Below are 20588 nucleotides of genomic sequence, written 5' to 3'. Positions count from 1 at the left end.
TAAAGATCTGACACAGAAACAAAACTAAACAACAAAATTATATATTTTATATATAAGTAACAATACGGTTTGCTTCCACAACAATCCAAATATCACATACTATAACATAATTTCTGGCAAAATGTCTCCAACTGTCAACCTGCTTAGAATCTTTCCCCATTCTTTGCTGAAATGGCTAGCAATTTCATGCTGTGTATGTTTAGTGTAACTTTCTTTGAAATTGGTTACTTTACTAATTACAGATATATACCTGCCAGTAAATCTGTGTGTCGTAATAAAAACAAACAATGCATTGGAAATACACGTTTGTTACCAACAATTACTGCCAGTACCGGAAGTCAAATATTTCGTTGTAATCATCAAAATAAAACAGATACATGTTTGTTCCCAGTAAAAGTGTGCCAGAATCTGAATATTCCATAATAATGAATGCCACTATAACGAGAGTTGACTGTATATAACATTTTGTTAAATATCTTATTGACTGATGCAACTGATTTGTTCCACAGTTTATACTCATTGCTAGTGGACTTGTCCTGCAAGTTGTAGTTAAGTTTTTTTGTGTAAGAATAATCATAAAATGATGAATGTGACATAATAAACAAGTTTCACTTGTGTATATAGAGGATACTCCCCGAGTGTCTTGTGATATCATAATTTATCACGAGTTAATAAAAGTATAAAATCCGAGGCTTGCCGAGGACTTTTATACTTTTATCAACAAGTGCTGATAAATAATTTATATGTGATCTCATGAATCAGCAAATTTCATATGACAATTGTCATTTGATGAGATACATGTATATATCATATTGACAAAACACATATCTGCTAGCCAATTAATAGTTTATAAGCTTGGTTTACCCATGTACCTTATCTCCCCCTTGACCATGATTATGTTACTTCCATCTAGAGGAAATGATACATCTGGTGGTGGTTTTGGCAACTGAAATACAGGAACAAATAACAATAGATATTCTGAAATTGTTACTGGAAAAACATTCAGAATTTTTTTTTCCTAATATTGCAAAATCTCTAAATATACTTATATACATGTAGCATATACAGGAAAAAAAAGGATACTATCAAAGATGTATAACTATAAGAATTTATGAAAGATATGGTATTTATCCCTTGGTCATATGTAACTTTCTCAAATGGGTGTATATAATGAATGCACATGTTGAGTTCTTCACACAAAGGGTATTTTGACCGTGTTGATGGACTAAAAACGTATCTAAAATAAACGCATGATGATTGATCACCTTTTGACAATTATCAGGCCTTGTGTTTTGGAAACCATTTACAGGTTTATCCTCAGGAACTTTTAATTTGAAAAAAAAATTGTCTCTGAAAACTCAAAGGGACTTTTGCAAGGTCTTAAGTTAACACTCAAAACTGTAATTCTAAGATACTCAGAACCCTATAAATCCTTTTAAAAACCAAACAATATGAGTTTGGCAGTTTGTGGGTTGCTGTTTAGGGGCTATGTGTACACCTAAAATACACCCCTAACAGGTTTAGACTACTCTATGAATGCAGACGAACTTCAAGCCCTGAGTTCTCTTCTGGTTTTCAGAATCAATTTGCACCAAGGTCCAACTGATCAGTGTTGAATTATACAATCAGTACCGGATTATTTATATATACTGTAAATAATAAAATATTAGCGATCTTACAATTTAGCGAAATGCAAATAAATGAAATATTAGTTACATAAAACTTTAGCGAGGTCAGCATATCAGAAAGTGAAAAACGAATAAGCTTAAGTTGTAGGATCAGCTGAAATAATGTGTTTCATGAATCTAGATGTTATGCAGCTTACAGACATCTTGAATTTAACAGAAAGTTACAGTCATGTGCATGCTAACTAACTATTGTTGTTTGCTATCCTTTTGGTTTAATCAATATTATGTAACCATTGTTGCAAGATTTTTGGAACATGTTCACCTTGACAGACCCTACGAATTTCGCTACATTTGCTTTCTTTATTTCACATTTATTCAACATTTAGATTGTTGGTTGATATAGTTACAATTAACATTTTTCACAACTATCGATCGACTAAAGATTTCATAATCGCTAGGATCCACCTGATCAATTTTCAATTATAATCAATGAATGCAATAGATCCAAATCACGATCAGTGTATTAGATACTACTGTGCTTGAAACATGTCGGGACCTCCTATAAGTAGAATGACAATGTTTGTGTGGAAATAGTTTAGGCAAAGACACTTCCTGTTAGGACTAAAACTAACAATATATCATCAATGTTTTTTTAGTTACATTAAGGATGAGGTGTGTAGTATTTATATTGTATATATGGTGTGTATATTACCATTGTCTACAGTGTTCTAGCTAGAAATACAAAAAATATAAAAATAATAATAAAAATATTGCTTTCCATTCACAGTGTGTACAATGATGCTATGAGTCTGAATTCCTAACTAAGAAACATTTTAAAAATACATGGTTTGGTCACAGGTGTGAAAGCTGACAACAAGACCGTGTATGTTTTTTCTTTTCTTTTGTTAGTCATTATACTGCAGACGTGGAGGCAGCCAGTCTTAAAAAGCTTGAATGAGGAGTAATCACTCAACAAGTTAGTTAGTTAGTATGCTATAATATGTATCATGTAATGGCAAACGAATATCATATTGCTTGTTACACAGTGTTTAACTCTTAATCTTGTTTAGTATACTGAACAACAAAAGAAATATTATATTATATAAGAATTGTTCGTAATTTTTTGCGAATTCATCACATACAAAGTCAGGATTTTGAAAGTGGGACACTTTTGACGGGCTCGTACCGATCTCGGTTTTCATTGGCGTATCACAAGTATAGAATTCCCCAACAAGAGATCACGTGAGATTTTGCAATTTTTGAACAAATTTAACTGTCTTGGTTGAGGGGTCATCTCATATCTCCAAAACATATTTATATCCATAGAGGTATGGTACAACGCCCTTCCAGGGGTCGGTGAGTGGGGGATTTGCCTTGAAATTTTGACAGTGGCCAGCTGTTGGCATAAGAGTTACATGTAAGGGGGTGTTACTAATTACGTAACGCTCTAGGGGTAGAGGAAGAGAGGGTACTGTGTCCGATTTACGTAACATTTTTCAAGACTATATGTTATTTTTATTCATTACTTAGACCTAAAAAGGTGTTTTTTGGAAATGCCCGGTCAGTCTAGGATCAATCCCCATCGGCGGGTATACAAAAAGACCATGGTATGTGATATTAAATTAAATGCAGTTGCAAATACACATGATGCCAATTTATTTATTTGTTTGTTCCTTTATTTTTAGTTTTTGCTAAGCACTGTTAATAATTCTGTCATTATTTTTGCACTGATAGATTTCTTTTAATTGTTTTATTTTATTACACACAATAGACAAAAATAATAATAGAATAATGAATGTACTTTTTCATCACAAATCCAAATTTAAGAATAATAATTTTGTTGCCTTCTACCCCTACCCTCAACCCGCAAAAAGGTTAGTAAATTTAAAAAGAAGCAGGAATAAAAGAAAATAATGTATATATATTTTTATGAATGTGAAAAATATGATCATATCCAGCACTTGCCTTATTACTTTTGCGGTAAAAATGCCCTGCCCTGTCAAAATCCTAGCTAGAAAACTGGTCTATTGAATTTGATTTAGTGGTATACAGACTACAATGTGCATGGATTATATAACTAAGAGAAGTCACCAACAGAAAAATGTGTACCTTAGCTTTGTCATTTCCTTTCATCACACTAAAAATGTGTTGAGCTCTCTTGAAATCTGTCACAAAGCAACATTGAGCTGAAACACAAAGATGGATTTAAACCGATCAATTATTATAGATGTATATAAAAACATTTTAATAGCAATTTTACATTGGAAGTTGTCCAGCATTCTGAAAACAAAAATGTCAGGTACTAATTTGTTATTGCGTAGACATACAGGGGTGGATTATATTTTAGGTGGGGGGGGGGGGGGGGGGGGGGGGGGTTTGGGGTCCGAAACAATATTTAAATGTTAATAATTTGAAATTATAAATTTTACATGGACATCAATTTAGATTTAAGTGGTGGGGTTGGGGTTTTATTAGCCGAAGGGGGGGTTCCTTGCAACTGGGGAACCCCCCCCATTATTCGCCCCTGTGTATTTGAGTGAACTGTACGATACGCTAGTTACAGCCTGCTAGCATTTGCTACTCTATTATACTCGTTATTTTAAATGTACTGTATTTGAAACAATCTGAACGATACGCTAATTACAGACTGTTAGTATTTATTACTTGTTATTTTAAATGTACTGTATTTGAAGCGATCTGAACGATACGCTAGTTACAGCCTGCTAGTATTTTCTACTTGTTATTTTAAATGTACTGTATTTCAAGTGAACTGAACGATACGCTAGTTACAGACTGCTAGTATTTTCTACTCGTTATTATAAATGTACTGTATTTGAAGCGAACTGTACGATATGCTAGTTACAGACTGCTAGTATTTTCTACTCATTATTTTAAATGTACTGTATTTGAAGCGAACTGTACGATACGCTAGTTACAGACTGCTAGTATTTTCTACTTGTTATTTTAAATGTACTGTATTTCAAGTGAACTGAACGATACGCTAGTTACAGCCTGCTAGTATTTTCTACTCATTATAAATGTACTGTATTTGAAGCGAACTGTACAATACACTAGTTACAGACTGCTAGTATTTTCTACTCGTTATTTTAAATGTACTGTATTTGAAGCGAACTGTACGATACGCTAGTTACAGACTGCTAGTATTTTCTACTTGTTATTTTAAATGTACTGTATTTCAAGTGAACTGAACGATATGTTAGTGACAGCCTGCTAGTATTTTCTACTTGTTATTTTAAATGTACTGTATTTGAAGCAAACTGTACGATACCCTAGTTACAGACTGCTAGTATTTTTTACTCATTATTTTAAATGTACTGTATTTGAAGCGAACTGTACGATATGCTAGTTACAGACTGCTAGTATTTTCTACTCATTATTTTAAATGTACTGTATTTGAAGCGATCTGAACGGTATGCTAGTTACAGACTGCTAGTATTTGCTACTCTCTCGTTATTTTAAATGTACTGTATTTGAAGCGAACTGTATGTTACGCTAGTTACAGACTGCTAGTATTTTCTACTCGTTATTATAAATGTACTGTATTTGAAGCGAACTGTACGATACGCTAGTTACAGACTGCTAGTATTTTCTACTCATTATTTTAAATGTACTGTATTTGAAGTGATCTGAACGGTATGCTAGTTACAGACTGCTAGTATTTGCTACTCTCTCGTTATTTTAAATGTACTGTATTTGAAGCGAACTGTATGTTACGCTAGTTACAGACTGCTAGTATTTTCTACTCGTTATTATAAATGTACTGTATTTGAAGCGAACTGTACGATACGCTAGTTACAGACTGCTAGTATTTTCTACTCGTTATTTTAAATGTAATGTATTTGAAATGATCTGAACGATATGCTAGTTACAGACTGCTAGTATTTGCTACTCTCTCGTTATTATAAATGTACTGTATTTGAAGCGAACTGTACGATATGCTAGTGACAGACTGCTAGTATTTTCTACTCGTTATTTTAAATGTACTGTATTTGAAGCGAACTGTACGATACACTAGTGACAGCCTGCTAGTATTTTCTACTCGTTATTTTAAATGTACTGTATCAGGGGTGGATTATGCTTTAGGTAAGGGGGGGGGTGGGTTCCGAAACAATATGCAAATGTTTATAATTTGAAATTAGAAATTTTATGTGGACATCAATTTAGATTTACGGTGGTGGGGTTGTTTTTTTAGCCGTGGGGGGGGGGGGGGGGGGGTCGTGCATCTGGGAAACCCCGCATAATCCGCCCTTGACATATGTAAAATGAGACATCATTCCTGTACTGACATCATTCACATTAAAAAACAAACAAAAAACAACATCATTTTATTATACATCATTTGAATATCAAGTAATGGGTAACTGGAATTATAGCCAATGGTAAAGATTTTAAAAAACATGTTGTTTTAAATTTGAGGTTATATAAGTGAAGCTGATAAGCACAATCAACCACCTCAAAAATAAGGAGTTTTCTAAGTAAAATATGTACATGTAGCAATCAAATCCTCAAACTGTTTGTCATAATTTCTTATTTTGTTCTTAATATATACAGAGAGAAAGGTACAGCAATAGAGGTAACAATCACTATAGAGAAACATTTACCAACCTTTAATGTTTTCCAACACCTCCTCATCAACTGAATCTGAAAAGTATAACCAAACAAATAAGGGCTATTCAAAAATGAACTGGTGGGAGTCAGGGTTGGTATAAGTTATAGGATAGGGCTGAATGTAAGGGCTGTTAGATCGTAGAATAAATACAATAATTGGTTACTGTCTCACGTTCCCTAAAGAATTCTTTGATAAACTTAAGAAAGATAACAACTTACCAACAAATGATACTATGATGGATAAACAACCTAACATGGATAATCTAGAATTTAATAAACCACGAACATTAATAGAACTAAAAGCGGCCATTAAAGCAAAAAAAAGCACTGCCACAGGGCCAGATCAAATCAGCTATACTCTACTAAAACATATGCCAGATGTAACCCTAGAGGTAGTGTTATCGCTCTATAACAGAATCTGGGAGGAGGGCCAAATGCCCACAGCATGGAAGCATGCAGAGTGTTTCAGCCTCCCAAAGGTGGGAAAAGACCACTCCCTCCCGGGGAGTTATAGACCGATAACACTCACATCGCACATGCGCAAAACGCTAGAAACTATTATCAATAAAAGACTAAATAACTACTTACTAGAGAATAAACTAATTACAAACGTACAAAGCGGATTTAGAACTAAGCACTCAACAATAGACCAGATAGTTAAGACTCCAAAATAGCATAAATGACGCCTTCCGCAAATCCAACAAAGTATTAGCAATCTTTATAGATATTGAAAAAGCATTCGATATGGTATGACGCCAGGGACTACTCAATAAACTAAAAACTAATGGTATTAAAGGCAATATATGTTCAACTTTATTAATAACTTTATTCACAACAGATCAGTCAGAGTAAATGGACATTACTCACATAAAACCGAAATAATCAATGGTATCCCACAAGGCTCGGTCCTATCACCAACCTTATTCAATATAAATCTGTATGCTATTCAATAAAGTCAACTCAGCCAATAATTTCCAAATAACTTCAAACAATAAACCTATCCCAAGAGTCAAAAATTTTAATTCCTAGGAGTCACGTTCGACTCGAAACTAACTTTTAGTGACCATATAAACAATATAATCAGACAATCTAAAAACACTCTAAATCTACTAAGAGCAATCTCAGGCACCAGTTGGGGGTTGCAAACGGAAGCAATGCTTATGGTTTACAAAGCATGTATACTCTCCAGGATAGACTATGGAGCCCAAGCTTACAGCTGCGCCGACCCAAAACTGCTGCAAAAACTAGACGTTATCCAAAACCAAGCACTTAGAACAATAGCTAAAGTTCCACCCAATACTAGCGGCCAAAGCCTAGAAGTAGAATTTAACGTCATGCCACTTAAATACCGCCGCAATCTTCAACATCTCAACTACCACCTTAAAATCCATTCAAATAGAGGTAGGAATTGATAATATACCAGTGGCTCTATATAATATCAACCAGCCTATGGAATGCCACACTCCATATCTAATTAAAAAAGCCACAGACAAAACATCCTTTCCACCATTTAAAAAAGTCCTGTTTGAAGCCGCAGCTAACAAAAACTACCCGGAGCACATCCATATCTACACGGATGGCTCAAAAACCCCAGATAATGGTAGGGTTGGCTTTGCAATAGTAGAAGAAAAAATATCTAAACACTCCAAACTTGTTAAATACGCCAGGCTGTTAGATAATCTATCAGTCTACACAGCAGAACTGACAGCCATTTACGAGGCACTAATCTGGATTAAAAATAAACAATACCCTAAAAGTGTTATCTTCTCAGATAGTCTTAGCTCCATCCAATCTCTCCAAACTAACAAATCTACCAGGCCAGACATCTTATCAGCTATCCACAATAAACTCCACGAACTAAACCAACTTAACCTAACAGTAGTATTCAAATGGATCCCAGCTCATGTAGGGATAATTGGCAACGAAGTAGCTGACTATGGAGCCAAAACTGCACTCTCAATCACCAGTACAATTACTGCACTACCACTAGGAATAACAGAGTTAATGTCAAAAGCAAAAAAAACACTACATAAATCAATGGCAAGCAAACTGGGACCTTACTAATAATACATGGCACTATAACATCAAGCCACTAGTCAACTCAATAAGACCTAAACACAAAAACACTTATGTGGATAAGCTAATCACTAAATTACGCCTAGGTAAATCTTCAAAACTCAACAGCTGCTCCTTTACCAAACTAAACCCAGAATGTGATTGTGGCACCCGGGAAGATATGAAACACTATCTCCTGGATTGCACGCTACACACCACTCAGAGACAACTAATGATAGAATCAATAACCGAAGCCAACTATAATTTTAAAAAAACATAACGCCTAATTTCATACTAAACCCGGATAAATATCTAAAACATAAAACCTTCAAAGCAGTATATCTATTCATCCAGTCCACCAAACCAAAGCTATAAATAGACCAACAGGCACTCATAACCTTTCACTAGTACGCCCCCAAGAAGGAACTGCAAACAATTTCGAACTCTACTCGATGCTTTCCAACCTGGGGGCCAAAGGTGAATAGGTAAAATAAGACCTACTATAGTACGGTACTAACAAAGTAATTTATAGGAACTACTCAAAACCACCCACTTGTAAGCCCCTACATAAGAGCTGCTACCAATATTGAACTTGGACCCGATGCACTCGAATGCAGGTGGCCAAAGGTGGGTCAGTAGCGAATAACCTAAGAAAAACATTGAATAACCAAACAAGTCAACCAGGATAGGAACTCTAATTATCACTCTCTCTTTTTACAGCGCTCATTCATCCAAACCTGTCAACCATGATCCAGGAAAAACCACATGTATATATCGCACAAATTATATATTCGCACCATGCACTTATTATTAATGAACAAATAGCAGACCACGGTAAGTCACCCACCCAGAGCCCAGAAGAACAACCGAATGCCAGAGAACAGAAGACAAACCAAGTAAGACAATAAACCAATAAGAAAACAAGGGTTAACCCAAACTACTGTATGCAGCACACGCTAATCCTAGTGTATATTATCACCAATCAGTTCATCCTTTCGGGGGGGCGGGAATAAAAAATTAAGACAAACAAACCAATAAGAAATCAAGCCTAACTAACTACCCTTTATTAACAACGATTACCAACATATAGACATAAAGTAATTCAGTGGCGGGTGTCGCTCAAAGTTATTTTACCTAACTAAACTGGGTGTGTCATTTGAATGTGTGAATGCGGAAAGATTGTTGATTAGTAATAAAATAACTATGCAAGCAATAGGCTTTTTAACCAATACATACACTATAAGGGCTTGCCCTTTAAATTAGATAGCTAGATTAGTCTAATTCCCCCCACCCACCCCCCACCCCCCGCCACTGTGTTAAATGCTACACAAAGACGGAGGGGGAGGGGTGGTCATGAAGACCGTTGGAATCACTAGAGTAGGGACGTAAGACAGTAAGTACAACCTTAACACCAAACTAGGACTACATACAGACTACACGCTCACCGCATCGGTATACAGGATGCATTGACTAATGATAACAATGCATCCACCCCATTTTCAATGGCCCAGCACGTGCTCTAATAAGGAATCGGACAAAAGAATACCGGTTCCGAGTACACAATTGCAATGCACCCTGGGGAGGCCGAACAAAAGAATATCAGCCTCCCCTACCCAATCCCCAAATACTTGCTGCTGGAAACTTGTACTTGGTGTCACTAAGGAGGAAGCGGAGGACCATGCCAACATCAGCACGTCGACCACCCCGGAACAAAACGCCTTGCCTACCAGTGTCTACACAATTGCACGAGTCTCCTCTGGGTTGTCATGCCATAACCAAAAGAGGTCAGGTCCTTATAAGGACCCTACGGACAACCTAGGGAGACAACCAGCATCATGAAGGTCTATAATTAACGAGCTACTCTCGACCCACTAACGAGCTATTCTCGATTCAAAACCTATACTAGCTCGCACATTTACCTTTCGACCGACCGTTCAAAATTGCGCCAAATTTCCTCAACAAAAATGTGCACCTTTTCTCTTTGGCATTAACCGCTCCATTCAAATTCCATAGCACCACCACCACCCTCCCGCCTGCTACCGATTCAATTGGGCTGCTGGTGCTCCCTTGCACCTGCCAGCGTAGGCGGTCCCTCCTTGCCCCCCCCCCCCCCCCCCACCTTTCCTGTCATAGGCACAGGCGTGCGCTACAACAGCTTGTTCTGAATGTGCACGTAAAACCCTATGACCTGACCTGACCTGACTGTCTCACGATAAGGGCTTTATCTTGCTCAAATCCAATAGTTACTGTAACCATCACAGAATAAAGCATTTTGAAGCCATTATTTTCTATGTATCAGTGCCACATGTTTTGAAACTAATTTGAAGAAAACAGTATGAAAATACAAACACTAATTAACAAGGGAGGTAATTTTGTATGCAGAATGAATGATTTTCCTGAATAAACCTGCTTATACCGAAGAGAAAAACATCTATGCCGTTTTCCCAAGTATATTCAGTGTCATACACAATTATCAACATTTTCTTGAGCGTTTGATGGGTGTAATGTCACCATACACCATAAAGTTGAAAATAGCACTTGTAAAAGTGACAAGTTTTGGAAGAGGACAGAGGTAGCAATAAAGTGTATGCTTTGTAGTTTCATGAAAATGTTGATAATTGTGAATGGTATCGTGCACACATTTCACCTTTCTTGTAAATTCCAAACAATGATATAAAGATTAACATTTGTGACATATTGTTTACAGTATAAGGGAAGAGAAGCAAAGGATCTTCCATGTGTAACTTTCCATTAACAGATCATTACATACAACCACTTTTTTATACAGCCTACTTACCTTTTACGATACCCAACAGCCGATGTGTATTTTTGTGCTGGGGTGTCGTTAAACATTCATTCATTCATTCATTGATAAGGCCTACATACAGCAGTCTTTGATATACATACAATGGCCTTTAATATTCCTGTTGAGAAGCACTGTCAGGAATGGGCATACTAAAAGGAGTTGCTAACTGATGTTCTATCTTTGATATTTCTGTTGAGAAACACTGTCTGGAAGGGGCCTACTAAAAGGGGTTGATAACATGTTCTATGCTTGAACTGTATCATGCTCTTCAGTCAAATCTATTATTCAGACAGCAGAATTCACGGGTTTTTTTTTATACAATTTGAGAGGAATGGAAAGGAATCTTTGTTCAGCATTATTTAAAATATGACTATTTGGTACCTAACATTGGGTTATTTCAAAACACAGGCTACTCCTTCCAAAAAGCAGCAAGGGATCTTCTATGGGCATTTACCCAAAGATAGAATTGGTTGGAATGTGGGAAAATGTGATCAAGAGTGATCGATTTTACAACTTTTCACACCTCAGGTGAGTATTCTACCACTGAGCTACATTGATCGTGACAACATACCAGCCAGGGAAATTTCCACTGTTCCATACTCCTTCAACTTAGATTCAATTTCACTGAAACGAATGCAATACGTAAATATTATGGTTATACAATGTATCTTTAATATGAATACAATATCATTACAAACTGGGCCAACGTTTTAAAGTATTATTTCACGTAGCCCATCAAACTCATAAAAACCGACCCTACATTTGTTGTAACTATTAATTAATTTACAAATTTACAAAAAGCAAAACTAAATATATTTCAGTTATTTAATTATTCAATTACAAAATAAAAATCAGTATACATGTTTTGTAGATTTGACAAACTAGAATCCTGACTTATATCAAATTAACTTTTTTTTTTCTTTTTTTTTTAAAGATATCAAACTTTTCACAATTCATAAAAAATCCCCATTTTTTATGTACATATATTTGATATTAACTTCATTTTATTAAAGTTGCAATCTTAAGAATATTTTAATTATTTAATAATTTGGAATGGATTATCCACATTACTTTTCTTGCCATAGCATGCCATTCTTCCATATCCTTTAGATGCCATTGTTAATCTCTAGAGGTTACATAAAAATGATCAAATGGAAGATGGATGCTACTTCTACTGGTGTCCATAACAAAGTATTATAAAAAAAAAATTTTTAAATCCCACTGCCCCTTTCCTTTTTCTCCTTTGAATTCTATCTTATTTCTAGCCGATCTGGCAGTTTTCAATCTCTTTCAATTTTTTTCACTGTCTACTTCCACATCGTTATTCCTGGTCTCTCCAACCACAACAGGTGAATGTCTTTTATGGCCATCTGTACTACACACCTGCCATTTCCCATCCTTGGTTACTTGTAACCCCTACTATACCCCTTACTACCAGTGGCCTTTACTTACTCCTGTGGGTGAGACCAGCTTTTTAAGCGGCAGAGGGCAAGGATGCCAGGTGGGTGAAGAGAAGTACAGAGACACTGCACCCATGGAGGGAGTTGAGACAGGTAGGTCATGGTGTAGACACCACAGAAGACTAAATCAGAGGAAACCGACAGAACAAGGTTCAAACAGTTTGAAATCATGGGAGAACTGGAAAGTTTTTTTATATTAAGATAATGAGAATGATAGGCAGAGGGTAATAGATGAGAAAGATGAACGAAAGAGTGAGCCAGCTTTGACGGGATTTGAACCAGTTGTCAGCTTGAATATCAAGCAGCTTATCTAGTACTAGACGATGGAGCTTACTATGTATTACAAAACATGGCAGAGGACCCGCTTGTCACATCAAGGCAGATGACAACATAACTTGATATCGAAAGCATGAGTTAATTAAAACAGCAGGTATGTTTGTATAGTGTACTATACATATTATGTCAAGATGGCAGCTATATAATAAGCAAAATGTCATTTTATTCTGCTGATACTCTTCTTATGATACATGTCACATTCTTACTAGATACACATATATTAGTCTAGGATCACGCCAGTTGATTGCCAATTCGCCATGGGCTAATGGAAATATCATCTGGCAAACAAAATAGTTCCTATGTCGCCAAACTGGTAAAAATGAAATCTAACATCTGGGGATAAAGAAACTCAAGTCAATTTTTCTACAAACCCGACCGACATGACTTGTTTGTCAAAATTAATCACTTTTTTCCAATTTTATTTTTCACACACATGGTCATGTTTACAGCGAGCTCAGGTCTGACTTCAACCACATGTTTGTGTTTTTCGCCATCACTGAACATAGTCCTAACATAAATTGAAGACCTTTTTCTCTGGGCTTTTTACACAATTTTCTGAAACATTTTCTCGAGAACAGGTGTGCTACGATAATCAAGTTTTGATTTCATAAAGTCGGTGTACATTCAATTTATCACCAAGATGTAATTGTTGCGTTTAACCTGACCACTATCGCTGTTTGTATAAAAAAAATTTTTGTTATAAAAAGAAGAATGAACAACTAATATTAATAAAAGATGACTAATGGCTAGGTAAGTGCGAATGAAAATAGCAAAAGTTAGTGGTCACACAAATAGTAGACACCATTTCTTATCTTCAGGTTACTAAATTTTGGAATGGCTATAGTCAAAGATTGCAAATATGATAAAAGTGTGTTTTCATTGAGCAAATTAAAATTTTATTTTATTATTTATTGATGCATGGCAGCTAAATATTACACTGATATAGTATCAGTATGTTGATATATAGTAAAGTGCTGCAACGATAAACCGATTTCGCACTGTTACATCAGCTCAATAAGAACCGCTGTACAGATTTGCATATTGCCATTTTTATAACGTTATTGTTTCCTTGTATCTTATTTGACAGGAAATATGCAACACCCCCCCCCCCCCCCCAGCATTTTATTAATAAGCGATGATATGAAATGGCAGCCAGCAAACAATTGCATGTTTTTGTCCTAGGAGATCTTATCGAAGTCGATATAGGTGACCATCTTTTATGTGTAATCTTTGTTACTGTAATATTTTTTAACGATTTCTGTCTGGACAAAATGTGAGGAAAATCTACCGGTAATTAAAGGTAGCAGAGTAATTTATTGTAGCTAACAATGTGGTTCGGACTTTACAGCCAGTAGAGGTTAAATTCATCCAATCAGCAACGACGTTATTAACAGTTTAGTCTAAACATGTGCTAATTCAAGCTGTCAAATGCACCAACGGTGTCATTTGTTATTAATTTTCTGGACAAAGTAGTAAATACTCATACTTTATATACATATACAGGAGTTAAAATGTATCCCTTTTTATTCTTTTTTTATGTATTCCATTATGTAAATATACATGTACATGATTTTCTTTTAAATTAATTTTATTTATACTACATGTATTTGGCAAATATCACCTATTAAATGTTAGTTTATACCTACAGGTATATATTTTTTTTTAATATAATAATAATTTAAAAAACCCCCACAAAAAACAAAAACCCAACATAAACATAAATTTATATAATATCAACTGTATTCATAGGTGTATGAGCTTCCATTTTTATAGGGAGTGGGGGTGGGCATCTCGTACGCATATTAAAAAAAAGTTGTGGGGAAAAGTAGGAGGGCCAAAAACAACGTTCAACCAATTTTATTTGCACGGACTTTCTGTGGTTCCCCCAAATAATTTCTTGTTATTCACACCTGAAAAATGACATATGTAACTTTCATTTCCTTTTAAATAATAGCATTCAGTATTTTTTTTGCGATCATTCTGGCTAAAACATTTGAAATTTGGCTAAATCTGTTTAGAACTTTTAGCCAAGTTGGCAAATGTTTTTAAAAAGCTAGAGTGAGCCCAGTTGGTGATTATTACAACTCTATTTACTTGTGTAGTTTCTTTATATTATTTATTATATTAACATAAAAATTATCTGTATTTAAATTAATTTATATGGGTTACTGACCAATGAAACATAATTTAAGTTTACTACTTGGTTAATTATTAGTTGTCAACTTACCTATGAATTGCCTTTCCTGCAAGTGGAACTGCTTGCCATGCTTTTAGAATAGGAATCCCATCATAGACCTTATATTAAGGAAATATTCTGCAATCACAAGATATTGCTAATTCCATTTTCCCTACTATTTTTCTTCTGTAGCCTATTTTTGAGTAATATTTTATAAAAATCAAAAGAATAAAACTATTAGCGTTCATCAAAACAGTAAGCTAAACATCTAGGATGTCTTACAACCACACACCCAAGTATGCTGTTTGTACATTTAATCACTACCCTCTCCACCAAAATACATATAAATATAAAGGGGTAATGATATGGCGATCACAATATGAGGCCCACAATACGATATGATATAATACATACACCAATGTCTTAAACAATAATAAAGTCACTGATACAGTATCATGTCACGATATGAGGTCTACGATACGATATATACACCAATGTCTTAAACAATATTAACGTCACTGACACAGTATCATATTGCGATACGAGGTCCACGATACAATAATGATAAAATACATACACCAATATCTAAAGTATTAGTTAATGATACAGTATCGTATCGCGACATGAGATCCACAATATGATACGATACATACACCAATGTCTTAAACAATATTAAAGTCACTGACATTAATGCCCGAGGTATGTACCAGACATTGTCTTTTAAGGTGTGTGGGTGTGAAAACACTAGTTTGACAGACATCTTCGAAGATGTACTAATCCGATCAGAACTCCTTTGCCTATTTAATTTATTATTAATTAGAAACAGTCCACTTTTGTAAGGTAATAGATCAAAATGTCTGATAAGGCTAACTCATTTATACTGTTCATATAGTTATGAAAGAAAAAGTAGAATTGAATTAAATAGTGGCTTCTGTCAGTGAAGTCAGTAAAATATATTGTCTCGGTTGGTTCATAACTGTTAGCCTACAAAGCTTACGTGAGGTCCCAAAAGTTGCAAGAGTGTAACTTTCTATTTTCTTTAAAAAGATAATTCAACAGTAGACAGAATAATAAAAAGAAGGAAAAGAAATAATAGGTATGTAAGAATAGGCTTAGGTCTCGTTTAAAAAAAAAAAATATATATATATTAATTTTTTTAAGTCTATTATTTTTCTTTTTTCATCTTTAAAAAAAATCAAATAAAACTTCATTTGAATATTTGTATTTCAGCCAGAGGTTAATGAATGTACATCTGTTATCTATATATGTACATATGTACAAACTATAGTAACAGTAATCATAGCCAACTATTTAATTGTTGTTTGTTTCAATATGTATGTTAGAAATTCACAGACCATGTGAGTGGAACATGATTTGATGCACGGTACTCAGTGATCGGGGTCAGATTATTTTTACTCTTGGAACTCTGGCTACATGCACACGCTGGTCTACTTGACAACTTGTTACCATTCATGATGGTGTTTAAAATTATTGGGGTTTTTTTTTTTTTTAGATATCTTTATAATGGCATCCCACATCTGTAATAAAATCCTTTGTAATGACAGATTTTATCGGAGTTTGTATATTCTTTATTAACAACATTGAGACTGTTCTTGATCAATAACGTAACGCTGACTTGACAGATGTCAGAGCCGTTCGTAACAGGTAGTGCTAGGTCAAATGATGAGTTCCAAAATGTAGAGGAAGGGAGACTGGTTGCATAAATTGTTGAATTAAAATTGCCACGTGAATGTCAGTGCCCCAACCATCACTATCACTTGAGATAATTGTAGGCCCACGTTTAACGAGTTATTTAAAAATTTAAAATAATAATATGAGGGATCTAATTCAGTCGGTAGTGCACACCTAAGATGCTTGGGTTGTAGTTCTAACTGAACCACCTCAGAACCAGTGGGTTTTTCTCATCCCAACTATCTTAATTATGTTCGTTATAAATAATAATGAAATTCAAGACAAGTTGATTCCTACACGTTTAGCTGCATGTTCATCAAACCATCCAACACTAAAAAGGTATCTATAATTGTGTGCAATCAAAATTAGTCCAGAAGGATGTAGAAAGTGTAGTGCTTTCTACATCCGGATCTTGTTACATATCTATATGTGTTCAAAACTTGTGGCACCATGTTTCAATCATTTCTCAATGGAAATAGAGCAACAAATGGACACACAAACTAAAAATGTATAACCTACAGTACTCACAAAAACCTGATTAAGTACTTGCATCATTATTAACAAAATAAATCTTCAACGATAATCTTAAAACATACCCCCGCCATTTTAAATTTGCTAAGTAGAGAGAAGCAACTCGCTGTGCACGTTAAGAAAAGTATTGACTTAATGCCACGTGCACTACATCAAAATATCTGAACAGTACATAATGTAATTAAAACATCAAATTTTTTATATCAGTGTATGTCATAATTATATTTCTATAGCACTGCTCCTGAAATTTATGAATAACTCCATTCCTGAAAGGAAAAAGAAGTTGGACTACATTAATGAACCAAACAACATAAAATTCAAAGAAAACATTATTGGTTTATTGGTTCATTTTTGCAACATAGGTCTTTACATTTACATGTACCAATTACTTCATAAATTAATAATGCTTGGTTTCACTCGCCTTAGCATTTTGATGTGCGATTTTTCACTCGCCTAAGCATTTTGTGGTGTCGATTTTTCACTCGCCATGGTTTTTCAAAAGCCAAAGACTGATGTACCTTTTCTGTATTTCATAAAATAAATGTTCTAAGTTAATCTGCATATAACGAGAAATCGATTGGCTAATCAAATCCATGAATGTGTTGGAAATTTGGGGGATTCCCCAAGAGCCTATTTACATATTCATAAGCTACTTCTAGCTGTTTAGTTGGAGGCACTTACTTTTAAAATGTTACCATGAATCCTTTCTGAAGCAAAATGAATGTTCCTCAAAATTTTATGACGTAAATGGTTTTTTTTAAACATATGTGTAGCATCACGTGTGTGACAGGAATTCCAAAGTAAACAAGCATTCTTATTAAAGCAATACATGTTCAGGTCTAAAAAATATTTGTATTTCCTAAGTTCAGATGCCATAACTCTCTGAAAAATTTCAGCCCAGGCATTGAATAAAAAGTTCAGAAAACAAATCTCCTAAGTTTAGGGGCCATAAACTCTGTTAAAAAGGGGTAAATTGCCATGAAAGTCAAACGTGATCTATAACAATACATGTTAAAGCTATACAAAATCTCAGCTTAATATCTCAAAGAATTATGAAAAACCCCATCTGGTAAACAATAGGTGGGACAGATGGACGGGCGGACGGACAGACAGACAGAAGGACAGAGATGAAACCTACCTGTATAGTTCCCTCTGGTTGGACCAGCAGGGAACTAATAATGTTAACTAAGAATCATCGTTACTGACAACCAGTTGTCATGATAAGTATTCAGAGTAAGTGAAATGGTTGACATTGTCATTAATAAAACAATAAAATATGTTTTCGTTTACACATAAAAATGTTTTTGAATGGATTTAATGAATTAGAAGGGGGTTAACTGTTGTATTTGACCATTTGTAGACGTTAATGTTGTTGTTTTAGTCGTAAATACGGTTTTACTGTCTCCCCTTCATGTCGCCAATAAAACTCGTAAATTGAGTAAAACGATTATTAACAGTTATTTTCTGTTAAGCCAGCATTAACATCCACAAATGGTAAAATATAACATACAATGCAGTTATCCCCTATTTGAGCTACTACAAACATCAAGACAACCTGAAACATATCGGATTTGCTCAAATTAATCACTTATGCTAGATGTTGTAAGTGATATGTAATTTAATGGGTAAAGTCCTGTAATTGCCAAAATATTTTATACTGCCTATTAGAGTCAGTGTCAGTAAGTATTGTATCATTGTCTAAGTAGAGGGATATGTACTGTATCGTGACCAACCAATAAGTATTGTATCATTGTCTAAGTAGAGGGATATGTACTGTATCGTGACCAACCAATAAGTATTGTATCATCGTCTAAGTAGAGGGATATGTACTGTATCGTGACCAACCATTAAGTATTGTATCATTGTCTAAAGGGATATGTACTGTATCGTGACCAACCAATAAGTATTGTATCATTGTCTAAGTAGAGGGATATGTACTGTATTGTGACCAACCAATAAGTATTGTATCATTGTCTAAGTAGAGGGATATGTACTGTATTGTGACCAACCAGTAAGTATTGTATCATTGTCTAAGTAGAGGGATATGTACTGTATCGTGACCAACCAATAAGTATTGTATTATTGTCTAAGTAGAGGGATATGTACTGTATCGTGACCAACCAATAAGTATTGTATCATTGTCTAAAGGGATATGTACTGTATCGTGACCAACCAATAAGTATTGTATCATTGTCTAAGTAGAGGGATATGTACCAACCAATAAGTATTGTATCATTGTCTAAGTAGAGGGATATGTACTGTATTGTGACCAACCAGTAAGTATTGTATCATTGTCTAAGTAGAGGGATATGTACTGTATCGTGACCAACCAGTAAGTATTGTATTATTGTCTAAGTAGAGGGTTATGTACTGTATCGTGACCAACCAATAAGTATTGTATCATTGTCTAAAGGGATATGTACTGTATCGTGACCAACCAATAAGTATTGTATCATTGTCTAAAGGGATATGTACTGTATCGTGACCAACCAATAAGTATTGTATCATTGTCTAAGTAGAGGGATATGTACTGTATCGTGACCAACCAATAAGTATTGTATCATTGTCTAAGTAGAGGGATATGTACTGTATCGTGACCCACCAATATCGTTAGACCCCCAATACCTTGGTTCTCCACACTGAAATTACAAACCATTGAATTTAAGGCAAAAGAATTAACAGAATTTAAAGGGACAGTTAACTCAAACAAGAGCTGTCACATTTAACCATTTTATTAATTATAACTATATGATTATACTTGTTGCTTTTAAGCAATAATGTGCATTATATATTGTTAAATATGCATACCAGTCCAAAAGCTTTGCGTGAGCATCCATCCCTTTAAGTTAATGGGATTTTTTTTTTTTAAACTAACTTCATTTTTAAAGGGATTCAACAGACCTTATTTGTAACACTGGTACATTTTGGGGAGTGTAAGTACTCAATTAGCAAACCCCCACCCAATCTCTCTTTGTGTGTCCAAACTCTCCATCTCTGGCAGGGCATACACACTTTATGGACACATTTAGTCTCTTAAGGAATTTCCTCACAAAGTCGTGATTGATATTGCTACACAATTAGGGAAAATATTATCCACTGAAAGCTGTGTAGCAAAAACAGCTGGTGATTTGTCATCAACCAAATAAAGGATACAGGTATGACAACAGTTTCACTGTAGCCAGCATCCATGACAAGACCAGTGTTCGTTCCAACCGACATTAAACACACCATGTGACTTGGAGCAAACAGCACTGATGCAGACTAGAAGAAAAAAA

At 34.9% G+C, this 20588-nt stretch overlaps 1 protein-coding gene across 1 annotated transcript in view; it reads right to left on the bottom strand.

Annotated features, from left to right (window-relative positions):
- LOC121370642 (actin-related protein 10-like) overlaps nucleotides 1-20588 on the bottom strand; it is a 56076-nt gene that overhangs the window by 11214 nt on the left and 24274 nt on the right. Inside the window, exons 5-10 of the mRNA XM_041496010.1 lie at nucleotides 20467-20574; nucleotides 15142-15209; nucleotides 11690-11742; nucleotides 6255-6290; nucleotides 3738-3814; nucleotides 873-946 (exon numbers count right to left, since the gene is read on the bottom strand). Of these exons, the coding sequence (XP_041351944.1) occupies nucleotides 873-946; nucleotides 3738-3814; nucleotides 6255-6290; nucleotides 11690-11742; nucleotides 15142-15209; nucleotides 20467-20574 (416 nt within the window). The remainder of the gene's footprint in view (nucleotides 1-872; nucleotides 947-3737; nucleotides 3815-6254; nucleotides 6291-11689; nucleotides 11743-15141; nucleotides 15210-20466; nucleotides 20575-20588) is intronic.

The sequence above is a fragment of the Gigantopelta aegis genome, chromosome 4, assembly GCF_016097555.1.
Source record: "Gigantopelta aegis isolate Gae_Host chromosome 4, Gae_host_genome, whole genome shotgun sequence".
NCBI classification, from domain to species: domain Eukaryota; kingdom Metazoa; phylum Mollusca; class Gastropoda; order Neomphalida; family Peltospiridae; genus Gigantopelta; species Gigantopelta aegis.
The sequence above is the reverse complement of the archived record's forward strand: the minus strand, read 5'-3'. Positions and strand labels throughout refer to the sequence as shown.